Source organism: Lepisma saccharinum, chromosome 27 (assembly GCF_977018435.1).
Source record: "Lepisma saccharinum chromosome 27, izLepSacc3.1, whole genome shotgun sequence".
In the NCBI taxonomy this organism is placed as follows: domain Eukaryota; kingdom Metazoa; phylum Arthropoda; class Insecta; order Zygentoma; family Lepismatidae; genus Lepisma; species Lepisma saccharinum.
The window spans coordinates 8,217,058-8,235,326 of record NC_139255.1 but is presented as its reverse complement, the minus strand read 5'-3'; the positions used below and the strand labels follow the sequence as shown (position 1 = coordinate 8,235,326).

The following is an 18,269-nucleotide window of genomic DNA, read 5'->3' as shown; positions in this document are numbered from 1 at the left end:
TTGAATAACAACTTTTGTATTTTACGTAAATTATTTTACATTTTGTATAAATCTTCACCCCTCACGAAAACAACAACAAGTTTTACAGCCGTTCTACAATACATTTTAAATTTTATGTCATGTACAGCATTTGTATACAAGGTAATTAATAGTAAAGATGCATATAGCACCGTGCCATGAAGGCTCATGTAGGGGATGTGGGGGTAGAGGTCCACATATTCTCGATGTGGGCAATTTTGGAGGTGATATGATCAGCACCAAGCTCCGGTCGTCTTTACCTCAAAGCAATGGCGTACGCAGGATTTTTTTCGAGGAGGGGAGGGGGTGGACTTGCAAAATCATTGGATAGTGCATAGCCGCGTTCAGTGCCACAAGAACATTTTTCATTTTGGGGCACTGGCGTACGAAGGATTTTTTTCGGGAGGGGCTGGAATTGTAAAGTACGTTCTTGCTTTCTAGGGGCGGAATACACGACATATATCGTATTTTTTGGACTTTCCACTCACAAAATTGGCAATTTAAGGGGGGGGGTCCCGGGTTCTTCACTGCTTTATTTGAAAATGTTGATTTTCTCAATTTCGGAGAGGGCTGTAGCCGCATCGTACGTCAATGCCTCAAAGATAGTTATTTATGAGTACACACTTACCCTGTTTTCCACAAGCATCCAATCTGACCTTTAGGCTCGCTTAATGTTTGTGTTCAGGTATTTCAGACACGTGCAGGGAAGTTCTCCCACCCAGTCGAGTGCGTATATGTATCTCTTTCTGTCTCCCGTACGGTTCTTCCTACTCGTATACAAGAGATTTTGTAGTGGTCGGGTGAATTATATGTGGCAGGTGAACCGACCAGCAGGCTCCAGAGTGGAATGGAATGAAACAGGATGCTTCGTAGCGTCAGAAGCTACACACCCACTTTACCAAGCAACCTAGCCTCGTACTGAAGTTTTCTCGTTCACGTCTAGACCATTCCACTCTTTTTTAACTTGGCTGTAGGATGGTAGTGGGTGTTCATGCTAAGCAGATTAAACGGTTGCTTTGGTGGAAAAGAAATACTTTGCACGAGTCTATGTACTGGAAATTCTTGTCCGGATATTTTAGATGAATAGTCTTTTTTCAATCATTAAGAGTAATTTACGGGAACTGTGAAATACAAGTTAATATTTTTTTTTAAAAAAATGACCAGAGATTTCGCAAACTGGTCTTTGAAAATAACTGAAATTTCATAAACCCAGTTTTCTGTTTTCAAAACCGATTATTGGTTTTTAAAAACTTAAATCCAGTTCCGGAAGTGTCAAATAATTTCAACCGTACACTTTTCGCAGCCTATTTACAACTACGTATATCGTAGTTTGCGTGAGTGTATGCGTGTGCGCTTGAATTTGGAACAGACTTGATTTCCGTGGCAGGAATGCCACACAATCTAGCACAAGAAAGGTTTGATACTAAAATTATTTTTCGAAATCTGCTTTAATTTAACTTAAACAAACTGATCAACAACTACTCATTTCATGTATATTTTATTTGCAGTCCCTTTTGCACAGTCCCTAAATTCTGATATATCAGTAGTTCACAAGAATGAACGTACAAGACCTTCAGATGAAGTTGCTTTGTTGATTAATCCTACAAAATAAAATGGAACTAGAGGAATATGCAACGGATTATTTTGTTCATGATAATCGCCTTTTCTTTTCATTAAAACTTAGAGTTTTTATCAAGATCATGTAGAGTGGGATCCACGAGTATTGCTCGGCAAATTGTCCATTACTATTTTAATTGACTATTTTAATTAACTTTTCTCTTACATCGTATGTTTTTTTAAGCGATGGATTTTATGTACGTATGGTGGTGCAGAAGTTTTCTTTTAATTCTTGAAGCTCTTATTGTGTCAAATAAAGTGCACGAACAAGGTGATGGACAATTTGCACGGTAATACTCATGGATCCCACTGTACATTACACTACAATTGATACAGTGTTTAAATAGGTTGGCTACTTAGCTGTGAATTGCAAGATGGTAGAGTGTGATGCATAAGCATTATCAAGCAAATTGTCCATCAGCATGTTTATTCTCTGTTTTACTTAATAGCAACTTCAAGAATTGAAACTAAAAGCCAAACAAGCTGCTGACAATCTCTGAACCAGCATACATAATTATATTTGTTAGCTTGGAGATTGCTATTTGTTGTAATTATTTTAAAATTTGTTTTTATTAATAATGTATTTGAATTTGGTCACGTCGCCAGAGTGCGTAGAAAGTGCGCGAGTTCTACTGTATACAGACGTTACGAAACCTGGCACCGTCTCGTCTCAATTCTCGAATAATAGATGCAGCTCTTTTTAAAAAATATATATATATATTAAAACAAACGAGAAAGAATTTTTTTACGTATTAAATAATACTTAAAACCATTCTATTCCCACCTCTTATCATATCTGAATAAGTAATATACTAAAACGATTTTGATAGGCAAGATTTTCATGTACCTTAACTAGACCCTCGGACAATAGGTCTCGGTCTTAACCTTAAATGTATGGATTTGCACTTGGTGATTCTGGATGGCGATATAACGTTAGCAATTTCCGTTAAAATAATGCGATGAAGGTTCAGAACAGAAAGCCGGACACCGCAAATAAATACAGACAAGCATCTCTGAAGCTAACACGTTCATGGTGCTTAAACATTTGAAAGAAACATGGCTTAGCGGTAAAGAAGATTTGATCTTCGACCTGGCCATTAGGATAATGAGCTTTGACCTTACAATAGTTTGCTTCACCCTAGCAGCAGGATGATGGAGCGGGCGAGCACCGAGCACAGGCTATTTACTTAAAAAGAAAAAGAAGAAGAAAGGTGGCAATCCGGTGAATCGTCACGTGAGTCATGAATATTTCAAACAGAAGCTTCATCTCGGAACGGCTTGTAGACGGTGAAAAAGAAAACCAACCTGTGGTAAATTTCACGTTGCCCTCAATTATCAAAGCAGGGAAACTTGGTTCAGCGGAAGTTTGCTGTCCTGCCTTCATCGCTACACGACGAGGTCCTCTCTCTCTCTCCCTCTCTCTCTCGCTCTTAAGAAAACTTGTTAGGCAAGTATTTGGTCTTCCTATACACATCCAACTACTGGAGAGGCTTCTGTATAATTGGTGTAATTTCGTCATGAAAAGTAGGTAGATTCTAGCGTCGAGAAGCAGTAGCAGCACTTTTTTCTTCTTCCTTTTTTAAGCTATCTCCTTTTTTTGTATATTCCATTCTTCCACGCAACATTTCTACCTTGTGTTTTCGTTCTTGAATTAACGCAGCTACACACATACATGCCGACAGTTTTCGTTACAAACTCAATAATAAACGTTGTTCTTTCGAAGGCTTATATCCGTTGATTTTTTGCACCATGTGAATAAAAAACTTTCTCGAAATAAGAGCGTTTCTTTTGATAGGTCGTCTATCCACTTCTCATGCCTTGAAATGCCTTCGTTTCTTGATTGTAAGATTTATACCGGAAATGAAAGGTTTTTTTTTGTTGATTTCTTGTATATGCACCTCGCATAGCTTCACATTGCGAGTATCAACATTTTTTTCTGTACTCCTTACAATTAGCTAAGCAGTAAAAAGAGCCGTTGTTTACATTTAATTATGAATGTATTGATGCATGCTGATAAAGAAAATACCCGAACCAATAATAAACGCAGAAACTGAAAATATCTGTTTGTAGAATGGTTACTTTTCGTACTTCTTTATATTTTGTACTTTCTGCATATGATATTTCAGAAACTCAGGGATCGGCCTGAATATTTGTGCGTAAACTTCTCAGATTGTCAACCGCTTGTATTTTTCAGTAAATTCAGACCCTGGTTTACAAAAGCCTATATATAATATGTGCTAAAAACAAGAGTAAACTTGGGTATATAAAATTTCTGTTTAGCTCTTCTGCCCAATGGATTTTTCTGTAAATACTGGGCTGACAAAACTGAAGTTCCAGTGTAATCTGAATCTATAGACACAAAATAGTACTGAGAATACTATAGTGTACTAGGTTTAATACCAGTGGTGTAATCTTCATGTGAAGGTGAAGGGGGGCGAAAAAACAAGATGATTTGGTTCGAATCGGTGGTCAGTGAAACACGGCCGTGCCATTACGTGCACGCCAGAGTAAATTTGGCGGGTGGCAAAAGTTCGCGCTGTTGCCACGTCGGAGCGCAACCCCGTGTGTTCGGAGGTTTAAGATAATGAAGGATCTCGTTGTAGTGTTGGTCTTTGTAATCCATGTGATACAAACTGACAGTATTTGCTCTAAAGGTCAGGAATGTCACAAAAGTGGCCCGGATAGAGGTCGGTCTGACGCTCGAACTAGGCAACGCAGCCCGGTTGACGTTGCGACACAGTGCACGGGAACCAGCGGCTTTTGTCCCGCTCTCACTTTGCTTCTCCCATATGTGGCAACAGCGCAATTCCGTCCAGACGCCTATTTTCATGGCCGTGCGTTTAGGTTCCAATGTGTTGTTCGCTCAGTCGTTTTCTGCGTATTCGCTAGTGCTGCCGAAACAGGATCCACTGTGACCATTCCCTAAGAAGCCAGCCAACTCCTACAACGCTGTTCACGGGATCTATCTAGGAACAGCAGGAACATTAATCTAAATTAAATACGAAACGCTATATTAGTATTTAGAGCTCAAATAATTACAAACCAGTTACGTAACGGTTCAAGCTAATATGCTGCAGGAGTAATTGTCGGCTCTCTGCATCCGGGTGTTTAAATCGATAATTAAATCTTTGAAAAAAGTGAAGGGAATGAAATCTCGGTGCCGAAGACCTTGAAACGTGTCAACTGTTGATCAATTTGTGTCAATAGTCCAGAAAAACAACCCCCAGTAAATCAGCCCTTATGAATGGGTGAGCACAGTGAATTTACCCCCAAGTTTTTCACAAAAATCTAATTCGTGAGTATTTAGGTGCTGTATACAGGGTGTCTCACAAGTAATAACGTAAACTGACACATGTGAAAGTACACGTTAATAGAAGCAAAAAAGTATCGGTAAACATGGGTCTGCAAACGAACCGTTTTCGAGATAATCGCGAATGTGTGATTACAAGCCGCCACTGACTTCATTGTTTGTAAACGTCGTCCTAGTTGGTAAAATGCTAATAATGTGTGCGAATGTGTGGTTACAAGCAGTCATTGATTGCATTTTGTAAACACAGAGTGCTCTACTCCTTGGAGGTTTGAGGTTTGCTCTTTGTTTACAAAACAATCAAACAGAACATTTCCGAGAGGTGGTACAGCTTGTACTAAAATTAGGTAACGAATGTTTTTGCATTTGTTATTTAATCAGTGGTTATTCATTTCCGCCTAACTTATTGGGAGGAATTGGGATCATATGGCTTTGAATGATTTATGCACACCACTACTTATGATATATCAATAAAATATTAATGAGTTACTTCACTTTTTGTCGATTGGATCAAACTCCTTTTTTGTTGTTCAATAAATATTCAATTCTTTATCTATTTTACATTAATTTTCTTACCATGGCAGTTTTTTTATGTAAATTTTTCCAAACTTAACTACACGTTAGCTAGATAATGAATTCGTGTTGTTATATCTTTGTTATTATAACGTCTTTTTACCTATTCATGAACTAATAATACAATATTTATTAATTTACATATTTAATGAATTTTATTTTAAATTTAAGTTAATATGATTATTCTAATTTTATTATTATTATTGAGACACTTGGTCGGACCAACCGAAATATATTTCTAGATACGTGCCTGATATACACATAATATATGTACGAACTAACTACCGCAGTTTAATCTCTATTCTTCCTCTGTGGGGATAAAAAACACCAGTGACTATTTCATGGAGGGAGGAAGTGGAAGAGAGGGGGTGGGGATGCTCTGTGTTATTCAAATAACAAAGTGCTGAGCAAAATTCGAGGAATGACAAGGCACTTTCCATACGAACTCTCGCAGTAAGTAGCAGAATTACTGCGGAAGCCCTTAGGGTGCCGAGCATGCATTAAAATCACTCTGTAGAATTATTTCAGGATTTGGAGCGTTTCTAGTAATTCATTAAATCCACACACACACACACATGGGGTGGAGAAAGACGGGGGAGGGGGTGCAGAACGTGTGTTTCAGCTTCAAAATTATTGTTTTGAAAGTTGAAGCTGCTGCATTGCCCAAGGCGTTTGAAACTGTAGCACATGTCACAAGGTCCGCATCAAAGCTTATCGTGTCAAATGCACAGATGAATTCACATGACATATGTAAGTTGAAATAGTATTAACATTTTCACGCTCCACTAGTTAAAACAAAAGTTGCCCTTGTACGAATGATTAAGGATGGTTTCATTTTAATTTTTCGTTTTTCCTCCTATGTACTTTTTCCAGAGTAAAGCACCTTAGTGCAAGCCTCGAGGTGCAATTTAATGATTTTTTAAGTAAAAGCTATGAAATTATTACATTTGAATGCATTAACTTGTTTTTGAGCCATCTGAAGGCATGTTTGCATTTAACGATAATGCAAATAGTATCAACCCTAAAATGGAATATTTTCTAATGTTATTTTACAGTTGTGAAACTAAATTTAGGTTTTACAGTAACAGTGAAGTACTTACAGATTTCTTAAGGGAGATCTATAGCTTCTGTTTTTGTAGTCAGTCATATATTTTGTACCATTTACATATCTAACGTTCTCTTATTCAGAAAATTTGGGTAAAACATGACGTTATAATCACGTCACCAATACACAAGAACTAATGAAAGTAGAATAACACAATTATTTGTAATCTATAAATTAAAATGTAGCTTCAATTGTAACAAAACGAAGTTAAAGAGAATACATTATTTATTTATTTATTTATTTATTTATATCGGCTTTGTATACATGGCGAAGTTAAGGCTTTAATTAATGCCTTTTCTTGCACTAAAATCTGTTTACATACGTATAAAGTATGTATAAATGAAAGAAAAAATAAGTAAAAATGATACTACAACAAAAAACACACACACGCACACGCACGTACCAGCAAATACATAACGTTACGTTTAACATAGTCCAAAACAGTCTAAATTAATCCAAATTCACCTGAAATATTTCATTTTTTTTTTGTTCCTGTGCCTTATTTTTCTGTCTCTCCACCTGCTACATAGTTTGGGAAGTCAAATTTTTAATTTTCATTATTTAATAGATGCAATTTTAACAGCTTTTTGAATGTCACAATTGAGGAAGAGATGTGAATTTCAGGGGACAACTTGTTCCAAAGGCCTGCTGAGGTAACTGGAAAAGAGTTAGCATAAAAGTTGGATTTGTTATTAACGAATGATGGAGTTCGCTCACGATCGAGTGAGTTGTGGAAAAGATGTCACCTCTATAGATTAGCTCTAGAACGCTTGAATTCTTCTCCAGAACCCACTTTGTCGTTAACCCGAGAGAACTTCTTCACTTCAATTCTTGAAGATGAGAGTAACGTTAGATCCTGAAATTTTATTGCAGAAAAACCTCAATGCTGTTCTTTATATTATAAGTATTTACATATGAAACTTGGCCCGCATATTATGATAACGAAAAGCTTGATTGTTCGGAGAGAAATACGTGTCTAATAGAAAGTTCTGTCTCTCTTCTTTCAGGTGAAGCAATCCATTTGGCAAGGGACTTTGGGTACGTCTGTGAAACGGAATTTCCGGCTCGGCAAGTAGCGGAGTACTTGACAAGGCAACACACGGATCCTCCGGAATCCTATCGACGGAAGGAACTCATTCACGCCACCAAGTAAGATTTCGTTAGTCTTTGTCAGTAGAAAAGTTTTTTGAACGGTTTTTTGACCAATTTTAAAAATCTGAAAATTTAAGAATTGCTTTTAAAACCTTTCTGCCTGCACCGTATTTAACATTTCATCTCGATCGGACCACCCGGTTTTTATTTATAGAATTTCAAAGAGAGTGATCATTTGCGAAACTAAAAAAAAACAACATTTTTTTGTTCTCACTAGGATAAAGAATCCACACTCGAAAAAAAAACTGGTTACCATAGATTAACACAGAATTGAATGAGCTAAATTTTTATATTTTTTATGTAGGTCTACTGGTTATTTTTTAATTGGAGTCCAAACTCTAGTATCTATAATTTTTAATCCGATAGTAGTTAACATTTGAGTCTAAAAACCTTAACAAGAATCACTTTCCTGGATATTTCGAGGCGAGAAAACGTTACGCACTGATCGTAAGACATGATTTTTAAAGAAAAACAGTAGCTACACCGTTACATGACCAGCACTGGTTCAGATCTTGTAACGATTATACATTTTGTACAGGTGCGGCTATTATTACTAGTGTCCCACAGGAATATTAAGTATTTCTACCTCGGAGGAAACCAGAACCAACTAAATATTATCTTTACATGAAGAGATAGAGTTAGGCTTTCATTTCCTTTTTATTTTTGTTTCCTGAACAACCATTTTGTAGTACGCAGTCAGGTCTCCACCCATGCAGGAGGGCGTGAAGATACCACACCAGTTCTTTTCTTCTTCTCAGACACACATAATTACGGCGTATTATCCCGTACGACTGGCAGGCTATATACTGTGACTATTCATCACCGGGACTTACCAAATTAGGGAGGCGTCTGTGCATGGCTTCCTGATGCTCACATCAGAAGCAATATTGTGAGGATGGTAAAAAAATGGAAGCTAGAAAAAAAGTTATCTGTTTTTACTTTTTTCTTTTAATAAACTTTTTTTGTTATTCTTCTTTCAATGGCCTGATTACTGCTTCGGTCTTTTCATTGAGCTTGCCGTTCAACAACCTGAAGTCGATGACCTGCGTTAGGATGGAAGCGATCCGTCGTATTGCGGTGTTGAAATAAGTGCATGCGTGCTGTAATAATGAAGTTAAAATCACTTCCATACAGTCTTCAATCGAGCTTTATTTACATTTTGACAATTCCAATACAAAATAGTTTGACAAAAGTTACCTTATCATTAATGAGAAGCTGTTCAGCACAGTCAAATGTCGACTTCTCTTCCACGAAAAAACTATTTTATTTTTACAGGCTAAACTAGGGCTACCATATTTTGAAATGCTAAAAAGAGGACATTTTCTTCGAAAGCCACAGACACATATGTACCGGATTTACAAACCATACACTCGCCTTCAAAATCGTCTCTACCACGTCTAAAACATGAATACTTTTCTTGTAACTCATTAGTAAACTTGCACTTTCTTTTAGACATATTAGTAGCTTACACCGTGTTCGCAAACTCTAACTTCCACTTCGAAACACGAACAAACGAATGACGCGGAAATCACATCGACCGGAACTTGAAACTGTAACAACAAACGACTAACGCTTAAAGCATCGTCCAGTACTGCCAACATCAGACATTTAATGATTCGAAAAGTTGTAACTTCGTGATCTCTGACCTATGATGATTGGATAAAAGTAAAAACCCGGACATTTTAACAGAAAGTAAAAACCCGCCCGGACGCAAATTTCAGGGTCCGAAAAGAGGACATGTCCGGGAAAACCAGGACGTATGGTAGCCCTAAGCTAAACAGATTTTGGAATCTGGACCCACAGTCAGCATAGTGCCATGTGGGTTTGTGTGTTGTGTTGTGTATGGGCCTGGTCAAAGCAAACTCTTGTAGGTGGCAGCACCCCTGTTGTGTCCCCACGCTTTTGATAGGCAATTGTTCTCCCATTTAAATACATGGGGAATTTGATGCTGAACGTACTTGTATAACATTAAATTGCAAGTTTAATTTCATATTAACATCGGAACATGATAGTCAATGGTATGAACTAAGAATTTTAATAAGACAATCGTCAACAACATAAAAGATATCGGAACTCAAAAAAGCCTTAAAATTTGCACAGCACTTGTTTACGTCACTTGCAATTTTCACAATTTAGGCTAAGTGCTTTATTCTTGTGAATCTGGTAAAGAATAATACATAATAATTCCACGCGACTGTACTTTTAGTTCTTATTAATAACTGACTCCTTTTTTACGTGATATCATAGCTTTCCTCATGGCTAGTAAATATGGTTCTCTATTTTATACATACACAAAATTACACATTTTTATTGAGAAGAATAGTTATTAAAAAATATCTTATATTCTGTTTCATGTCTCGCAACCTCTAGGGCTTTCTTATTTACAATTTGAATAATTAGGATGGAAATACGGGGGGGGGGATGTCTGCTTAATACAGAGAAAACATATGTTAATATTAAGTTATGGATAGGCCATAAGTGTGTAATAGTAAATATCATGTGCTAACTCACTTAATACATTTTTCTTTGTAATTTTGGGAGTTTCACCGATTCCTACTCCTGCCGTTGAATTACACATACTCGCAAGCCGCAACAATAGGAAACACAAAAGCGTAGTGTAAAATTATAAATTTTTTAATTATAGACCCATGGCAGCTAGGGACGTCAAGTTTAGTGCTCTTTGTGCATAAACATATATTTAGCCCGTCTGAGCTACCCTGCCGTTGCGCTTTTATTAATTATTAGGTTTAGGAGAATGCAATTCTCGGAAAGTTGTGACTTGCTACATAATCTTAAAGTTTTGCTAAACACATTTTTGTTATCGATTTACACACCTTCGTTGAAAATAACGTTTGAATTGCCATCCTATCGCGCTCCAATGTAAAGCTTAGGGCAACCAGATGACGAACGAAATTCTTTAGGGACACAACAGAGGTGGCGTCTCTAGCGGAAAAGTTTGGCAATGAACAGCCCCATTGTAAATTTTCAATAACGAGTTACATAGTTACAAGCATGTGCGTATCCAGACTTTTTCACAGTTGGGGCAAATAACAATTTCCCATGAAGTGTTAATTTTTCCAGGGGGCAAGTGCCCCGTTGACCTCCGCTGGATACGCCCATGCTTGCAAATAACAATTGCTTTTTCAAAAAGAAATAACTATAACTCGGTTATTCTTTCAGCCAGGGGTTCCCATCCCTCCAAGGCCTATGACGCATTCCCCCCAAAAGGTAGAATATTCCCCCCGCCCCTCCTTTATGACGAATTATTTACTCACATTATTTTGGTCAGACGAAATTTGCGGAACGATATTATACAAACATATTTAAGCAATATATGTTTACTTTAGGTATGGATTGATTTGGTGTTTTAAGTCCACTTTATGCACAGTAAAGCTAATCGGGACTGGACCTACAGTTTAAAGTGTGATCCGAACCACTATGTGCCTTCACCGGGTATCGAACCCGGGACCCCTTGATTACAAGGCAATGACGCGACTTTGACGTTGAAATAAGATTTTACATAAATTATAACTTCTGACGTTGAAAAATTATTGCAGCAAATTTATTCAAAATTTCCTCACGCTCACGTCATTGTTACGGCACTGAACCTTATTCTTAACAGTTTGTCTGCTTGAGTAACCCTGTATTAATTTGAACAGCAGCCCCCCTTTTTTTCAAACATATTCTAAAGGCGTAAGAGGTGGTGTTTCATTTCAACACCATCTCAGCGATCACCCACAGGTAGGTAGAAATACTGTACATACTCGTAATAATCATAACTAAAAATTAATAGGAAGTCAACACGATTTCCCCCATTTTTGTGTGAAGATAAGTGGAATTGGTAGCTAAACTATAAACTTTTGTCCCTCCAAAAAATTCCCATGACAGGCGCATCATCAATCGCCCCTGTCGGCACCCCGGCTTTCAGGTAACGAGTAATGGAAGTCCCGGTTATCTCTAGAGCAAGCGAACAAATACAAATCTCTGCACAAATAGTGACGTGAGACGGCTCCATCATTGAACACATGAGAGGGAACGGGATTGCATGGAGGGGGAAAAGCGACTACGTTCCTAGCCTTCGCAGCCGTGTATACTGCTTCGCTATGCCCACTCGATCCCCCCCTTCTCTGGCGCGGCATTGCTCCAAAGATAGTTGGGACATTGTATAAGTTACTTTTACGAAAGGGCGTAGCCAGGATTTTATTTTTTCGGGAGCCCCAACCTTCGATAAAAAACCAACTCCTTGGACAAATGTTGGGGGAAAATTGCATGTAGCAAGAGGTGTATATTGCAATTTTTTACTTCTTTTAAACTTTAGAAATCTTTTGAGGCTATAAAAATAGATTTTGAAAGTTATTTTGTTACTTATTTTTTAAAGTGACAACTTGCAATATAACGGTTGCTATATGTATATCAATTATGACCCACGGTGTTTAAAAAATCCACTTTTCTCCCCTGCACTATGGCCTCTTAATACTACTCCTTGTCTACCTAGAAAAATTAAACTATAAATTAAAACATGAGTATGAAGATGAACGTTATATGTGTCACAAAGTGTTTTGCAAACCATCTCAATGCGTTTACCATTTCTATATAATTTGGCAAAGTTTCATGAGGAGCCCTCTCCTGATGAGCACATGCATGGCTATGACAATGCTTTTACAGTTAATTTACTGTTATGTTTCGAGAGTAATGAACAATATTACTGTTTGCTGAAACAAATTGGATTGAAATGTAATTTTTCATGCAGATATTTTTGGTAAGAGTCAATGTTTTGCAGTTCAAGTATGATAATTTATTTTGAATTTTTTCACCTAGATTTTCATATTTAAAAATATTAGGTTTATTTTAAATTAATGAAAATTAATTTTAATCTTAGATAATCAGTGAAAAAGGACAGGCTGCTTACAATTCATGCATGAAACATGCGAGAGTTTTATTTTATCTAACTTCCTGAAGACCAATCAATAGTGCTCTAAGTGCCCCTATGCTGCTTCAGCTTTTATGAGAGGTGTAGTAACTTTAGTATATTTTACTTTGTTTTTGATAATATGTTAATCTCCATTCGTTATTGTTAAGAAATTTGTTCTTTTTTGCTGCCTCACATAAGTTTTGTTGTTGTAAATGATCTTACTTCACTCTATTAGGGAACTGTATAAACTCATATAGTGATAACTTTAAATTGCTACCTGAGGTTGATTTCCCTAGTTCCATGAACACCACTTAAAACTAGCAAATAGAACTTTATACCTTTTATTTCTCGAAAAAAAACCCACAAAAAACAACTTATATTACCAATGTTTATCATTGATTGTAACTTATGTGTGAATGAGCTATGGAATGGACCACTTTCACTATTTTTGAACAATAAAATGTATTTTTTTTTATTGAAAAAGCACTTTCTGGTAGGAAACTGTAGGGCAAAATTGATTAAAAAAGCAAAATTGAAAATTACACTAGTCAACTCGGTTCATCAGTACTGGAACAGTTCATTTGTACTTTGTTCGAATTGCATAGCATAACATTTCATGTACATGTATCTAATCCACAATTCTTCTCCCTTTGCAGGCAAATAACCAAAGAGTTGATGGACCTCTTAAATCAGGACCGCTCTCCTTTGTGTAACACTCGACCGCAAAACATCTTGGATCCCAACATCCAACGCCATCTCACCCACTTCTCGCTCATCACTCATGGTTTTGGGAGTCCAGCCATAGTAGCAGCACTCACAGCAATACAAGTAAGTTGTTAAACCATGGCCTTGGATCAAATTATATCTGTTATGCCTTCAAACTCTATCTCGGTAATATTGAAATGAATAATAATCTCTCATTGTAAAGTTGAGTTGTAATATTTGCTTGGAACAGAGAAATAAATATAGTTACAAGTATGCATGGACGTCCGCAGGATTTTTTCCAGGGAGGGGCAAGGAAGGTATTTTTTTCCAGGGGGGGGGGCAAACAAGGCACATTTTCCCCCAAAATAGTATTGTTCCCTAGAAAAACATTGCTTAAATTTGAATTTATGGTGTTCATGCAATAATTAACACATATTATTGTGGCTAAAATGAAATTATATGTGTGAAATACATACTTTTTGGTTGACTTTCATTTTCCGGGGGGGGGGGGGCACGGCCCCCCCTTCCGGACGCCCATGCAAGTATGTAATACATTAATCCCACCCCTTGATCTGAAATTTCGGCTGGTATATCATAAATCTTCATATGATGTACTCATCTATTCAGGCCTGGGGCTAGCAACTGTGTACAATTTCAGTTATAACTTTAAGTCAAGTTATATCAGGAGGTTCTATATCAAATCACTCTTTTCAATTTTTTGGTCCTTTTCAAAGCAATTTTCCCCCATTGAAGGCCCATTTTCAGATGTAAGCACCTGGACATAGCACCTCAAGCCAGTATAAATATATGAAGTTCTTGTAATATAGGTTTAGATAACCCTTTGGTTATAACTAAATTTTTAGGTCTTTTTCTTCCCTATTCTGTACTACATTTTGGTTTAATTTCTCATTACTTTTTTCTACATCTTGAAATTATTTTGAAAATTACTTCAAACTGTTTATTCTTAACATTCTATGATGTGAATTAAGCAGTTTTCTCTTTCAAACATTTGTTCTTTTTAACCAAAATTCTCAATAATGAAGCATGGGATGTTACATTTGAAAAAAAGCAAAAAATAAGTTTATTTGAAGCATAAGCTCTGTGATCATGATGTGGATGTAGAAACACTAGGTTATATAACTTTTTGAAATATATATATATATATGTTAATTAGGAATATGTAAGATCGTTAAAAAATGTAGTGAAAACTATTCAAAATAATTCATGAAAGTGTTTTGAAAACTCATTCAGATTTAATTCTTGAAACTTTCCTGGTGACGAATAATGAAGAGATTCTCTTGATATCAGGCAAGTCAGTTCTACATGTGCCTCTAAGCTTTCAAGAGATAACATCACTCATCTTCACTTTACTTCAATTCCTGAGATGAGAGTCATATCAGCTCTCGAAAGATCTGTAACTGACATGGTTGATATCATGAAAGAATCTGTTCAGTCATATTTCTTTAATTTTTTTATAAGTTCACCTAAGCGGCTAGCCAGAGTGTCGTATTTCATGGAAATGTTTGTAGTATTTAAGTTGTAATACAGGGTGGTGCAAATTGTATCTACCAATTTGAGTTGGCAATCCTGTCGGAATGCACTTGCGCATGTATGGCATACCTATATCAATGGAGAGTTGGGAGTCAGGCAATTAGTATAATGGACCGTTGGCCAGTGCAGATGCGGATTGCAGTGGTGGAAGCCTTTGTGCAAATAGGCACTGGGCACTGCAGCGGAGCAATGAACATCGCCATGCACCTGTTCCAGAGACACACAGCTTTCTGAGGTGGATAAAGCAGTGGAGAGCAATGGGTAATGCTGTGAACCGTCAGTCGCCCTGAAATACACACTATTCCACGGGACGTGTTGAGATGCGCGTCATAAAAGCCTTCCCAATTCACCTCGAGAAGGAGGACATATAGAGGACGTTATTTTCAAGGTACACTGATGTCTGTATTGTCCATATGATACACTGTATTAAATGCTTGTGTGTATTTTTATTTCATAACCATACAAAGTTACTACAAGCATTCACGGCCTTTTCATTGTCATTTGAAATTGCAGTAGGTACAATATGCATCACACTGTATATGATCAAAGAACACTACATCATATATTACAACTTTATTTGATTATGGCTAATAAACTTCTTGTTCTATCTTTCAGAACTTCCTAACAGAATCGTTGAAATACCTGGAAAAAATGTATCCATCAGGGAATGCACATGTATCAGTGACCTCATCACAAACTTTAGATACAAAACCTAAGGACCTTGACAAGAAGTGAGGTTTGCTTCATCGGGCTTCTCCCGTTGATCCTCCATCAATTTTCTCAGAGTTGGCAAAACGATGGCCAGTGTCCCTTCATCAGAATGTGTACAAATGAACGGCAACCTGTGTCAAATGGTGAACATGAGCCATGCTAACTGGAAACGGTACGTGTCGGAAGTTTCTGAAAAGTAACTGGTGAGGTGGAAGGAGGAAGAAGTACTGGTGAAAAAAAAAGGAGAAGAACTTAAAACAGAAATATTGATTATAATATTTACACTTTTGTTATAATCTTGCCAATTTATATCAACCTGAAATATAGATGAAAAAGTGAGTGTGAGTGCGTGCGAGGACCACGATACTTGTTGAAATTGCTCAGAAAGTTAGGAGAAAAAAATAAATTTGATTTGATGACTCTGATAAGTGAATGTCGAGAAGAGAAAAATATGTCACATTCATAAGACTTCAAAATAGATAGACATGTACATGACAAATTTACAAACAAAAAAATACACGTTTTTCCCCCAAATTGCACAGAAAGTCAGTCAATCGCCTGTGCTGAAGAATAAACACTTTGAGGCATGTGTCCTTGACAAAAAATGTAAAACAAGTCATATAAGTGAAGTGTAAAATTTATGTGCCAGACAGTACTGACAACAGTTCTGCAGCTTTGAATGACTGTTAATAAGAAGAAAAAAGAAGAAAGTGGAAATGTTTTTGTGTCACTACTAAGTATCGAAACATCATAATGCTGTTCTTATGTGCCATGATCCTCTCATCCCAAAAGTTCAAAAAAGATTTTACCTATATCCGCGAGAGACTGTAATTGATAATAATTTTAAAATAGTCACTAATATGCGATTCTTTTTTATTGTTTGCCTAGCATTAGGATATTTTAGGATTATTGTTGTTGTATGGGATGCATAGTGAGTTCTTTGATGTCGATACTTGAGCAAGTCACACAAAAATATTAAATATGAGGTTGCTGTGTTGTTGACAGTATTCTGTGTGATTTTTTGAAGTGCAAAAAAAATAATGTACTTTAGTAAATATAACCCCTCCCACTAAATAAAGTATCACTATGATGCTGGTGTGTCTGACAATTATTGTATGCCATATGTTTTCTAAGTTCGAAAACTCCCTCATAATCTTCGTTCTGAGTGTTAATAAAAAGGAAATTATGCTCTGTTTTTGGGGCATTGCCAAAATAGAAAACTGTGACATATGGAATGTGGGGGTAGATTGTAAAAAATACTCATTTTTATTTGGGATAGCTGATGGGAGTAGTGTAGTTATGAATAGGAGTGTTAGTTGATCTGAATATTGTATGAGTATGTATATTAGATTTTTTTTAAGAAAGAGTATAAAAAACGTGTTTTAATGAGCAGCCAATGAATTTTATGTAAAGACGTTCCATATTTGCTACATAAGCAGTATTGCCATGTTTTTTTTATAAGGAAGTTTTATCTTGCCTGTGTATTAATATGCCAAATTTTTATATTTTTTCATTTGTAAGTATATTTTGCTTGTTTCATTCTCCCACCCAAACGTAACCTCAAGGGCATTAAACAATTGTGTCCATGCTCAACCATCAAGAAAAGCTAAAAAAGTGAATGTTGTTGATAGCTATAGTGGGGATTTGGTTAAGGTGTATATTTTCGTGAGAGATACCACACAACTTTCCTAAAATAAGGATATTCTCTCTCTCTCTGCTGACAAGGCATGTCTTGTTAAAACACATTTTGAAACTGTAATGTAAAAACGTTTCCTATTGAAAAAGAAAAAAGAAATCGTTGCTGAATCAGGTTTTTTTTTACATAAAAATTGTGTGCAATAATTACAATTATACTCCTGATATTATTTGTTCCTGCCTTTTTATGAGATTTCTTTTGATAATTATTATTTTTGTTTATTTGTTTTCTTCTTTAAAAGGAAAAAGTGGCAATTTTATTCTTTTTAGAGTGAACTTTTTGAAGACCCATGACAGAAAGAAATGTATGTGTGTGTGAACATGTGGCAGATTGTTCCATGGTGCTTTTGTGTCACGCTGATCTCATGGTCCAATTTTTCTCAATATTTGAAAATGAAAACATTGAAGTAGAATTAATTTAATATTAGTTTCAATTGTAATATTGTATGTGGTTTCCTAATTAGTGAGTTGCATATACAGAGAATGAGTGGTCATTCCCAATTTTAAGTTTATTTGCTCACTCTGTTTTTTACAGACAGTGAAGTATTATGACTTACACGTAGTGGAGTACATGGTTAGTGCTGTCCGTTGTATAGGTATTCAGAAGGATACATTATATTCTTTTTAAGTATTTAATGTGCCAATGTAATTGTTTCAGATACCGGTACTTAATGCCAGAATAAAAATATATATATATCTATGCCTTTAAAAGAAATGTAAAATAAGCAAGGAAAAATTAAATATATTTAAAAATTCTAATTTGTTTATTTTTCACTGAAAAGAAATTGCTAATTGTTTTTCTTTGAGTTGACCAGACAGTACAGCTGTGATTGAATATTTTGCACATATCTTGAACATAAAAGGACTCTGATATGTTTGGTAGCTCTCTTTTATTTTATATATATAAATATATGTATATGTAT

At 36.2% G+C, this 18,269-nt stretch overlaps 1 protein-coding gene across 7 annotated transcripts in view; it reads left to right on the top strand.

The window, feature by feature from the left end:
- TfAP-2 (transcription factor AP-2) overlaps positions 1 to 18,032 on the top strand; it is a 497,362-nt gene extending 479,330 nt beyond the window's left edge. For all 7 annotated transcript variants that reach the window (XM_083113497.1, XM_083113491.1, XM_083113493.1 and 4 more), the window contains 3 exons: positions 7,628 to 7,769; positions 13,341 to 13,512; positions 15,556 to 18,032. In XM_083113497.1, the coding sequence (XP_082969623.1) occupies positions 7,628 to 7,769; positions 13,341 to 13,512; positions 15,556 to 15,675 (434 nt within the window). In that variant the 3' untranslated portion in view covers positions 15,676 to 18,032. The remainder of the gene's footprint in view (positions 1 to 7,627; positions 7,770 to 13,340; positions 13,513 to 15,555) is intronic.
- The last annotated feature ends 237 nt before the right edge of the window (positions 18,033 to 18,269 follow it).